Raw genomic sequence first — 10,653 nt, forward strand, 5'->3', positions numbered from 1 at the left:
TATAGAGGTTGGTGGAAGGCTAGGCTTAGGGGAGGATGGTGTGTGCTTAGGTCCTGATCGGTGATCAGATGGGGTGGTCCTATGGCAGGGTGGTGACACGTGGTGGTGATAGCAAGGGTAGGTTCTTGGGGTGTGTTCTCGGTCTGTTGTGAATCATTGGTAAGAAACGACTGGGGAGGCGACTGCTGGGTATTTCCCCACGGAGTATGTTGACGAATACGCGGAAGAAAAAGAGGTACAAGGGGTCACCTATGGTCAGTACATGGTCTATATTCTCTAGGATGGGCTGACAGTTGAAGTCGGGGGTGATGGTGGGGAGGCGCAGGAGGTACTGGAGCAGTCGCCAGCGGAATCTTATGGGTTCATGGTAGGTTCTCATAGAGGCCGATGATGCTGAGGAGAGGTTGGGACAGGACTTGGCTGGGCTGGGTGGTAGGGGTGGTGTCATGAGAAGCCGATGGGACGTCTTGTGAGGTACTCTCGAGGCTGTGTCCGAGACAGATGAGTGGCTGGAGGCTACTGTGGAAGGGGGAGAAGGAGGAGGTCATGGTGAGTTCGAGGATGCCTGGGAGTTGGCCGATGATGAGGCGACAGCAATGGATGAGACCACTGGATCAGAGGAAAGCCATTCTGAGGGGGGATCGATTCATAAGGTGGAGGAGGTAGTAGTTGATATGATGATGACTATACAGGGCAGGGCTGTCTTACTGCAGGCGAGCGGAGCCAAGGGTGGAGCGTTGCGAGGCGTCGTGGTGGGGAATGACCGGTGATGCTGAGTTATTGGGGCTGTGCGATATTAGTGGTTGTAGTAGGTCTGGTGTGGGAGAAGACAAGGACGACTTGGAGGTGAGCTCTTGTGATTGGTGTGGTATGGGATAAGGTTTAATAGGCTAATGAGGAGATGGCTAAGGCTGGGGAGGAGGTCATCGCAGAGGATGATATTGATGTTATGATGATATGGGAGGCGGTGGAGGCTGAGAGCAAGCGACGAATTGAGGCGGATAGCACGGCACCTCTCGCAGAGGTAGTTTCTGGTCGTAGTTCTTTGACGTAGGCTGTTGTGACTGTAGGTAGTACCAGTTGTGGATATCACGGCGAAGGATGCCTTTGAGTGGGTTAGGGCTAATGAGGGGTCTATAGTCACATCAGAGGCTCTGTCTGAAGTCGTGGATGGCTACATGCCCTCTCTACCAGCGGCTGGGCACCGGTCTCTGGCAGCTAGTCTCACGTGCTGTACTACGGCTGGTATGGCCCTGCAGGGCCAGACTGTGGGCAACCCTGCAGTGGGTATAGGGAGGGACCTGGCTAGGGAGAAGGAACTGCTACTGTGCCTGACTCGTGTTCATTACGATCCTCATGATAATGGTATGCATAGGAGTATCATACAGAGTGTCTGGCGTAAACTGACTGGGTCGGAACAGGACTGTGAGGATGTGGGGGAGCACTGGACCGTTATAGGCTTCCAGGGCACCAACCCGGCCACTGACCTCAACCGCTTCGGTGGAATCCTAAATGTCATCCATATGCTCTATCTCTGCTGCACCTTCCCTACTCTCAGCATTGCCATGTATGAAGCCTCACTGAAGGCTGCTAGTGACTTTCCTTTCGCCTGTGCTTCGATCAAGTACACGAAGTTGGCCATGGACGTATTCAGATTGGGGAGACTCAGTCGTCGATGTAATGAGGAAGGGATGGTTATGGAAGTGGTCGCTCACTTCTATGCGGCTTGCTTTTGGCTGCACTGTCGGCTGTGGGTGGCCCAGGGTAGGACTATTGTTGATTTCGATAGGACTTTTAAGGAGGTGCAGAAGAGGGCCACGGCGGGGCCTGAGAGGCTCATGAGGGACTTTGACGGTCATAGGGAGGATGAGGCCCTTGGGGAGGAGCAGGACGTGACCAGACATACATGGGACGGGGTGGAAGAGGATATCGCTTTTGCGGACATTGGGGCGCAGTCTCCTAGCAAGGACCGTTTCGGTCGGCTGGGGGCAATGGTGAAGTCGTGGCAGATCTCGAAGCGGCTGCGGAGGTATGCGAAGGGCTTGCAGTAGAGGACTGTGGTCATGCATGTGTAAGTTGTATGTAAGCTGAATTGCATGTTCATTGATTGCAGCTTAAACCACGATGGTCTCTAGCCTAGTATAGGTCGCGTTGGGTGGGGGTGGATGTCGCATGTTGTAGTGCTCAACCACGTACTGTGGTCCCGATTGGGCGCTCATGATTGCCATTGCTATGATAGGAAGGTCCGTGACAATTCCCAGGTCCATCGATGACCTTGTTATATGGGACTTGATAGGAGCACACTCGGGGAGGTGGCATCCTCTAACGAGAATGTAGTTTTGGGTGCGACTCTGAGAAATTACGGGCGGTGTTGATCCTTTAAAGAGTAGTGTATGGCTCAAGGTCATCGACGTTAGCCATGTGGTCGTCGATGAGGCTTCCTTGTCCCTTATGAACGAGCTCATCCACTTCGCTACAGCCCATGTCGGAAGCTTTTCACGCTCATTGGGTTCAAGATGCTCATGACGGTCATCACGTTGGTACGGGCAGATTCCCATGTTTACTCTCGTGTTGAGTTTGATAGTGGGGGAGGGGTTCGATGGGATTGCTCCTAGTAGTACAGTGTACACTCATTTATACAGGGTGTTGCATACGCAATCTGTTGTGCACAGTCTCGGCTGGGTGAAGTCTTCGGGGTAATCGTTGAATGTACTGTCATTCCACTAGGCAGTCGTGATGCTACCACACACAGTAGCAGCGAAGGGCTGTGACGTGTTCTTCTCAACAACTGTCTTTAGTTGTCTCGCAGTATGTCCAAGAGGAACTCACTTGGACCCAGGATCGAGTCCAGCTCTGTAGGGGGTCGAGGCTTGTTCGCTGGGGAAGGAAGTCACTATATTCCTGGCGACTCTATAGCGACTTATAGACCTATCGTCTACTGTGTAACACCGACAATGGCTAAGGCATGCTGTCACTGGTGCCTCAATAGTGATGGTGAGGAAGGGCGCATCTACACCTTTTTCGAACTGAAATTCAGGAAGTGGAAACTCTACGAAAATCAATTTTTTTCTCATTTCGTCAAAATTTTTCTCATCCAATTAAAATCAAATTTCACTTCGCGGCTGAATTCGAAATTTTCGATTTGCTCAGCACCCAAGTACTACCAGTGCAGTGGTTGTCGATATGCTGTGTACTGCAGCAAGGAGTGTGCAAAGGCTGCATATAAGCTGGGAACTCACAGAAGGGAGTGCCAACTGGTTGGATCGTGTCGTGTGGTGGGAGTAGTGATGATAATATTCAGATTAAAAAGCTCCCTGCGGAGCATGCCTCCTCAGCACCCCTTACTACCTTCCTCGCAGCAGCTAAACTGCACTGGCTAGTGCAGGAGGACGAGGCGGTACGTTGGGTAGTAGTGTTGGGAAAGTAGTGAAGTTGTTTAGGTTCGACATAGTGTGGACGAAATGTGTCGGCATGCTGATTCGAGTGATACGTTGGAAGCTGACTCAGGCTCTACTGCTATCCTCCTGAGTCGCTATTTGGATGGTACGCAAGCTGACCTTATTTGTATTTTACGCTGAAAATATGCACATGGTCAAGATATGAAAATTCCGGGGAAATTTTGGGAATGTTCTCTGTACACTTCTACCCGCATTCGAATAGAAACTCTCAAGCTCAGCTAAGAAAAATGAACGAATATCCGACACTGCGTGAGCATCAGACTCCCCTCCCGTCCCGGTCATGTTGGACCTCCTCCGAGTTCTACGATACAACGCTGTAACGATTACCAACGACTCGTTACAGGTCAGTTCCTGTGGCCCTTCGCCGTGGGGTTGAGGCATGCTCTCAGGATGTTGCCCTGGGCTTGTATACTGAGGTCTCTGCTATGAACCACAGCTGTGCTCCGAATGTCGTCCTTATCTTCTCGGGCAGCGAAGTGTAATAGGGAACATATGCTCGGTCGCTCGATTGAGCTCGGGAATTTCCTTAGTCGTTATAGAATTTTGTAGGTATGTGTACATAAACCCATCGAAATTTTTAAAAAAAAATTTCAAATTTTCGGACACACATGAAGTTTATCATGTTCATCACATTTTCGGGGTAGAGTGCATCTGCGTTCTCATCAGCACATTGCGAACGATACGAGCCGTAGAGGATGGGGCTGAGCTGTTCATATCGTATGTGGACGTATGTATATCACCGAAAGCGAAGCGATGCCAAAGGCTCCGGGACCAGTACAAATTTGATTGCTCGTGTGAAAGATGCACTAGGGAAGATGAGTACCTTGATGACGTTGATAACGGCGATGGGGTAGTGTTCAGGTCCGACACGTAGTGATGAGGAAAGCTCCTACCTGAGGCTGGTCTATGCAGAGGAAGACCTACGGCTGAGTGTACAGAAGCAGGAATGGAAGGAGGCAGCTACTGCAGGGAGGCTTGTGGATGAATTACGGGTAAGCTGAAAGACTGTTGTGCCCTGTTCCTTCCTATTTCGAGTGGAAACTTTGTGGGTGTGAACTTAGATGGAATATGTATTGGTTGAAGCATAAGGAGCGTATTTTTTTCTAAGGGACAAATCCAAGAAATCTGTGTTTCTCGTCAACGCATGAGAGTTTTGAGCTGAAACTTGAACAGAGCATAGATATAATGATTAGCTATTATATACTCGAATGGAACTAACGATAATCACATATTTTTTGGATTTGCCCCTAAGTGATGGTACCTTAGTCTGAATAATCATCATTTCGTAGAGTACCCTCTCTGGTGGCCAGGAGTACGACGTTTGTGTTGGAGTTAACGCTTATATGCTCACGAAGATCCTCTCTTTGAACGACGGTGAGCCGACTTTAGAAATCGTCAGCAATTTCCCACTTTCTGGCAGGCTCATTACGAGAAGCTTTAGGATATTTCGCTAAAGCGGTAGGGCGGGGAAATGAGGTGGTTCGCAACTTGTGATGGTGTTTTTTCAGTACCGCATTCTGAGCATCACTCACGGCAGCAATCACCCTCTTGTCGAGGAGGTCAAGGGGAAGATGATTGAGCTCCGTAACTACGTACAGTACAACACACCACCTGTTCCTCAAATATCGAGTGAATAATGCAATTCCTATTGGGAAAAAAACTCCGAGTTTCACGTCGACGTTTTTACTTGGGTTTTCATAAGGAATCAACGATCTAGTATGTGGACTGATCGAGCTGGGGTACTGCGGAGGAGCATTGGCTGTTGTTGTAACAGTAACTTCACCATGTTACGGCGATGGTGTATATAGCCCGTTCTGTGGACGGTGCGGTATGTCCATCCTGTTCCAGAGAGGAGGGGAGAGTACGTCAAGGGATCGTCGGACCGATCCCTGGGGGGGGCAAGATTAACTATGAGCTGATTGTGAGTTGAAGTGTGGAAAAGTTGAACCGGCGTGGGTATCAGATTTTGAAGACAGTAAATGGACGGTATCCGGTGTATTAACTATTCATGAAGTCGCGTCGGGAAGAAGGGACAGCCTCTGCACGGCAGGTGGCTCGTGTTGCCGCTCCTCGTAGGTGAACACGATGGTGAGGCACGTGAGGACATCTGTCGGAATTTGCGAAGCTCCGGTGAGTTCGGCGGAGGAAATTTCCAAGGAGTGTGTCGAGTTGTCAGGTACGGCTCCATATTGGCTCTCTAGAGGTTCCCGGCATACACACGTGGAAAATTGTGGAGGTTTCAAGAAGCATGAATATGTGATGACCATGAGTAGCGTTTTTGATATGCGGAAGGCTGAAGTTTTTTGGGTAGGGGGGAAGAGGTCGTTATTCCCAACAGATTGTTGTTTTCCCATGTCTGGCCAGTTCTTCCAACGGGCCGTTTTGCCCGTCTCAGCGGTTGCTTGTGGGGTAAGTGCTTTCAGCGTCATCTCAAGATGGATCTTGGCGTTCAGTTGGTCGCAATGGTCGTCGACTGTAAGAGTCGGCCGAGACCTCGAGTGTGGTGTGAAGAGGACCCGAGGGACTGGATAAAGAACGAGATGAAGGACAGAAGCATGGAAGAAATAACCATGGGCCAATATGGGTGAGTACTCCTCACGTCGCTATCGATAGTGACCATCCGATTGAAATTCGTTTGCTACTTCCGTGTAGTACCAATTTGGTTATCGTCACCGCTTGGGAATTCACGACGGTCTAAATGCGAAGTGATTTCGGTGGTGGTGGTGTTGTTGTTCGTTTTTCGAAGGGTTAATGATGAGACTTTTTGTCTTTGTAGCAAATGGACACGATTGTGGAACGCAGACTGGGACGGTCGTAATCCACGAGAAGATGCGAAAAAAGTAGCCACTTGAATACACTCTATCTGAACTCAGTTTTTTCTTGTAGGAGCAGAAATCGTCATCAGAGAAGGACGGTGGAGAAACCAAAGAGGTGCGGTATGGATGGTTGAATGTTGCTGGTATGGATATTCATCGCTCAGGCCAAGAAGGAGTATAAGCCTACGGTGCATCTCCTTCTCATCCGACATGGTCAGTACAATCTCGATTCGGATGAGAATGAGCTCACAGAACTCGGCAAGGAACAGAGCCGGATTGTTGGTAGAGTTACTCATGGTCGTGGTGGGTGGTTTGAGGGCTGTGACGCAGGTCAGCGGTTGAAGCAAATGACTGAGGGGATGAAGTCCGATCGGTATGGTACGAGAAAAATAGAGTAAGGCAGCATTGAACCAGGGCGTTGTTATGTGCATGTTGGTGTACAGGTTCAAGAAGCTGATATCATCTGATGTGTTACGAGCTAAGCAAACCGCTGAGATCATTCACGAGGTAGCGCCGAGGCAGGTGTTTGTGAGCAACTGTTGTGAAGGTTCTCGGTGGCGAGAAGGCGGTCCACTACGAAGACCCTGACCCTATTCTGGCGGAGGGGTGGCCATGCGTGCCGATGCCTATGTCAGAGAGGGTAGGTGGTCACTGGTATGTTCTATTGAGAGTTATGTTGGAAAATATGTTTGTTTTCCCCAACTGGAATCAGGAATTTTCTCATAATCACAAGAGTAGGAATTAGTAGGAATTTCGTAAAATTTTCTCAGAATTTCAATATTGTTGCCAACACATGTAGTTGGCCATGCTCATATTTTCCCACGCTGATGGTGATGGTCATCTTAGAGCTATTCGAAGATAAGACCGGCACGCCTGCTGGAGGAGGGCAACAGGTTGGAGGCAGCATATAGGAAATATGTGCATCGGGCGAAGGACCATAAAAAGCCGCCGAAGAAGAACAAAACGGTCGAGGAGAAACAAAAAGAAAAAGAGAAGAAAATTGCGGAAGACTACTTCAAGTGGGAGGGCGCGGGGTTGAGGGGAAGATGAATTGATCTGTTTCCTGTAGACATGGTAAGGAAGCGATAGGTGAGGACGGTGATGTTGATGAGGACCTCACCAAAGGACATGAATATTACATAGTGGTATGTCATATGAACGTTATTCGGTAAGAGTCGCTGTAGGCCATGTTAGCAGTCATTGTCGGCTTAGGTACTTCGTATGCAGAGCCTTGCAGCTCCCCCCTGAAGCGTGGCTCAGGATGGGTGGGGAGAACTGTGGAATTACGGAGATAATCGTAGGAGGTATAAAGTGGTGGTTCGCATGAGGTCAGTTGCAGCAGATACGTGATGATGGCGGTGTTAGTCTGGCTCGTTTTGGTGACAATGGCCATTTGACGATCGAACAAAGCACTTTTCATTGAGAAGCAGTTGCGACGTGGTTTTCTCACTTGTGTTGGCGTTGAGTAGTTAGTGCGCTATGCTGTGATGTTTGAGGGACTTACTTTGGAAATGTTTCGTGTCGTTGTTGTATGGTGGGCTGCTAATATGTGGTTATCAATTAGGAACATTCTATGTCTCGTAAATGCTTATTAGCTAGTTTGAATCTTGAGTGCTACTTTCGAATCATCTCCTTATTGATCACAGGTTTCCCAGTCGTTTACAAAGAGGTTTGGTTGTATACTTATGCGAGATGAAGGATAGATCGCCTTACCCCTCGAGAGCTTTGGTTGTGTTCTAAGCCAATGGCGATGTTGGGATCAGCAACTCTCAGAATGCTCTGTTCGTCTCCTAGTAGGTAGAATACACTCGAAATTGTGGGTGGGCCAGCGGGAATTGTCCTTCCTTGGGTGTAGTACTGGACAACCCGGTTTTATTAAGCTCACACTAGCATCACTATAGGGTTTCTCAAAAGCCGTCAATGCTCCGGCTCAGAGCGGCACCTCGTCTGGCCTCTCCGACCCATTTGAGCACAGCGTCCTCAAGTGGCATCCGAATGGTGGATGTATCAACGAAAGTTCCGAGCCCTCGGAGGGCCACGGCGTCGTGTAGAATATCAAACATATCGCGAGAGGTCACCGACATTATCATGGGGGAGTCGGCCAAAGGGCCAGTAGCACTGACGGCTCAGGTGGCAGGGGTTCAGGCCGCTAAGAGGACCGCTGACCTAATCCCGCTCTGTCACAATATAAGGTAACGTGATTCAGTATTGATTCACATTAGTGTGGTATGTGATCAGATTGGACTTCGCTGATGTACAGCTTGCTCGAGCCCCTGGGGGCGTGGGAGTGCATCTCACTTCAGAGGTCGCCTGTCGTGATGCAACTGGTGTCGAGATGGAGGCTCTGACTGCTGTTAGTATAGCAGCATTGACGGTATACGATATGGTCAAGAGTGTCTGTAAGGACGCTGTCATCACGGATATTCGCCTTGAGACTAAAAGTGGTGGCAAAAGTGGACACTTTGTGAGATCAGATTCCACCAAAATTGAATAAATTCGTTTCTAATGCGACCATTGGGATCGAGTCACCGATAGCCTGTCCAAGGTGCGAGTACATGTTCACTTCATATTGGCTTCAGCACCCATACATTGCGAGCATACTAGCATTGATGACGCGAGCAGGACAGTGCAGTGACGTTGGCTGACCACAAAGGTGCAGGCCCATCAGTTCTCTATAGCGTCCCATCAATATCAGTCTCAAAGGAATCCCTAGGAGCAGCTGCTATGACTCATAGTCTATGAGCCATGTGCATATCCTGATTTCCGAGGGGTGAAGAGATCATAAAGGGATCCTACTTGGATTCATGATTCGCATTCAACCCCACGACTTCGCACGGCCCGGGGTGGGAAGGATTTTTGGGCGCGCGCTATTTTAATTGCGCAGGGTGATGTCAACGGCGCAGTTTGCTGCACTTGCTCCACGATGGTCGTTGCTGACCTGCACAACACTTCAACGCAGCACTTTGAAGGTGGTCTATGCTTGGCTGTTCCTTCAACATTCCTCTTCCCTCTCGTGGGCCTATGTTGCTACCATCCGCCCTTCGGTGATGAGCGGCGACCATTTCTATTCTGGTGTTAGGCCACACATTTCCACGACTGTCGTCATTCGCGCTCAATCCCTCAACACAGTATGGCAAGCCATGCCTCAGAGAACCAGCACTGTTCTCTGCAGCAATGCCCCCTAGGGTGCTCACCCCGAGGTGGCGTCGTGACGTTAGATCGCCGATTGTGGCAGGTCGTAGTGTCCTTGGGGGCGGCTGGCCAGCGGGGCGCCTCCCCCCATCCATCACTGTATCGAGGACCAGGACTTGCATCTGATGGCCAGCATGGGGAAAGAGGTCTCTCTGTTGGCTCTAACGCTAGCTGTCGATCACTGAGCCGTACTTTGCACACGCCTCGGACGAGTGAGCTGTTGAACTCAGTGCCAGTATCAACGTCTCCGCCCTCAGCGTTATATTCCCCAGCAATAGCCCCATCGCGGCCCCTGAGCAACCCTTCTTGGCTGGCCAGAGACCATGAGGCCGTTTGGCGCAATTCTCGGGTGGTCCGCCAGGTCCCGTCAGGCTTGTCGATTCCCCACGCGCCCTATACCGTGCCTCGGCTGCCGCTTAACTTCGGTAGTGTAGTACGGTCTGTATCGTCTGGCCCGGGTACGCCTCAGAGACAGCAGGGCGCTGAAACGATAAGGTAGGTCTGAACCGAGTCCTCAGCAGTGGAGCTTTGGTAGGCACTGTTCTGTGCCGCCGACGCTTGAGTCTGGCTCGTTGGTCCTAGGAAAAGGGAAGCCACATGATCATCATTTTGAGGGGAGAGTATCGACGTCAACTGCAACGCCTATGAATAGAGGGTGGCATGCTGGCAAATCTAGGGGTCTTCAGCTTGGAGGCTTCAGGCGGCCCCCACCTACTAGTGCATCGGCCTACCGTCGGCTTGATCATGGGCTGCATGCCGATCGGGGTAGGCTAGTAGTGTGTGAGGTATACGAGGGACCGCTGTATCACAGTTTCGGGCGGAAGGATACCTTCGACGTCGGCACGGAATATGCAGGGGATGACGACAGGGAGGGAAAGCCCCGCTACGCCAGGTGAGTCGAGTCCCTTTGGAGTGGGCATGATGATTGATAGGCTCGAGAACGGCTAGGCCCTTGAGGAGAACTGAAGGGAAGACGACTAAGTCTAGCGAGGGGGTCGATCCGGGTACCGGGCAGGTGTAGGGTGACGGGTCGGAGTGCCGGGCCTTTAGAGTTGCCGAAGACGCCTCGGCTTGGTCGCAGCTTCCGAGCTGGCAGGATTCAACGGTCGTGGAAGTTGTGGTGCTTCCGCAAAGCCTTTGAGCGTTACAGTAGTGGTCGCGGCCATCATCCCCAACTCGGATGAAGT

General features: G+C 50.6%; 4 protein-coding genes across 4 annotated transcripts in view; all 4 read left to right on the forward strand.

Annotated features, from left to right (window-relative positions):
• Positions 1-2,051, forward strand: part of Pmar_PMAR001234 (engulfment and cell motility, putative) — a gene marked incomplete at both ends in the record, with an annotated part of 2,664 nt that extends 613 nt beyond the window's left edge. Inside the window, 8 exons of the mRNA XM_002780595.1 lie at positions 165-254; positions 294-328; positions 372-432; positions 475-662; positions 714-766; positions 813-846; positions 890-1,024; positions 1,071-2,051. Coding sequence (XP_002780641.1) covers positions 165-254; positions 294-328; positions 372-432; positions 475-662; positions 714-766; positions 813-846; positions 890-1,024; positions 1,071-2,051 — 1,577 coding nt within the window. The remainder of the gene's footprint in view (positions 1-164; positions 255-293; positions 329-371; positions 433-474; positions 663-713; positions 767-812; positions 847-889; positions 1,025-1,070) is intronic.
• Positions 2,052-2,810: 759 nt separating this feature from the next.
• Positions 2,811-5,095, forward strand: Pmar_PMAR001235 (SET and MYND domain-containing protein, putative; the record flags this gene model as incomplete). The annotated part of the gene is made up of 11 exons (XM_002780596.1): positions 2,811-2,994; positions 3,151-3,257; positions 3,302-3,397; positions 3,441-3,564; positions 3,719-3,801; positions 3,848-3,936; positions 4,125-4,308; positions 4,340-4,450; positions 4,748-4,832; positions 4,879-4,916; positions 4,967-5,095. The coding sequence occupies 11 exons, from the start codon at positions 2,811-2,813 to the stop codon at positions 5,093-5,095; spliced, it is 1,230 nt and encodes a 409-aa protein (XP_002780642.1).
• A 1,313-nt stretch (positions 5,096-6,408) lies between these two features.
• Positions 6,409-8,325, forward strand: Pmar_PMAR001236 (hypothetical protein; the record flags this gene model as incomplete). The annotated part of the gene is made up of 7 exons (XM_002780597.1): positions 6,409-6,604; positions 6,678-6,781; positions 6,822-6,914; positions 7,121-7,293; positions 7,344-7,442; positions 7,487-7,571; positions 8,176-8,325. 7 exons carry the CDS (start codon positions 6,409-6,411, stop codon positions 8,323-8,325), a joined length of 900 nt encoding a protein of 299 aa, XP_002780643.1.
• A 37-nt stretch (positions 8,326-8,362) lies between these two features.
• Pmar_PMAR001237 (Molybdenum cofactor biosynthesis protein C, putative) lies at positions 8,363-8,768 on the forward strand (the record flags this gene model as incomplete). Its single annotated transcript, XM_002780598.1, has 2 exons — positions 8,363-8,466; positions 8,513-8,768. 2 exons carry the CDS (start codon positions 8,363-8,365, stop codon positions 8,766-8,768), a joined length of 360 nt encoding a protein of 119 aa, XP_002780644.1.
• Positions 8,769-10,653: the final 1,885 nt, after the last annotated feature.

This window comes from Perkinsus marinus (assembly GCF_000006405.1).
Source record: "Perkinsus marinus ATCC 50983 genomic scaffold scf_1104296944404, whole genome shotgun sequence".
NCBI classification, from domain to species: Eukaryota; Perkinsozoa; order Perkinsida; family Perkinsidae; genus Perkinsus; species Perkinsus marinus.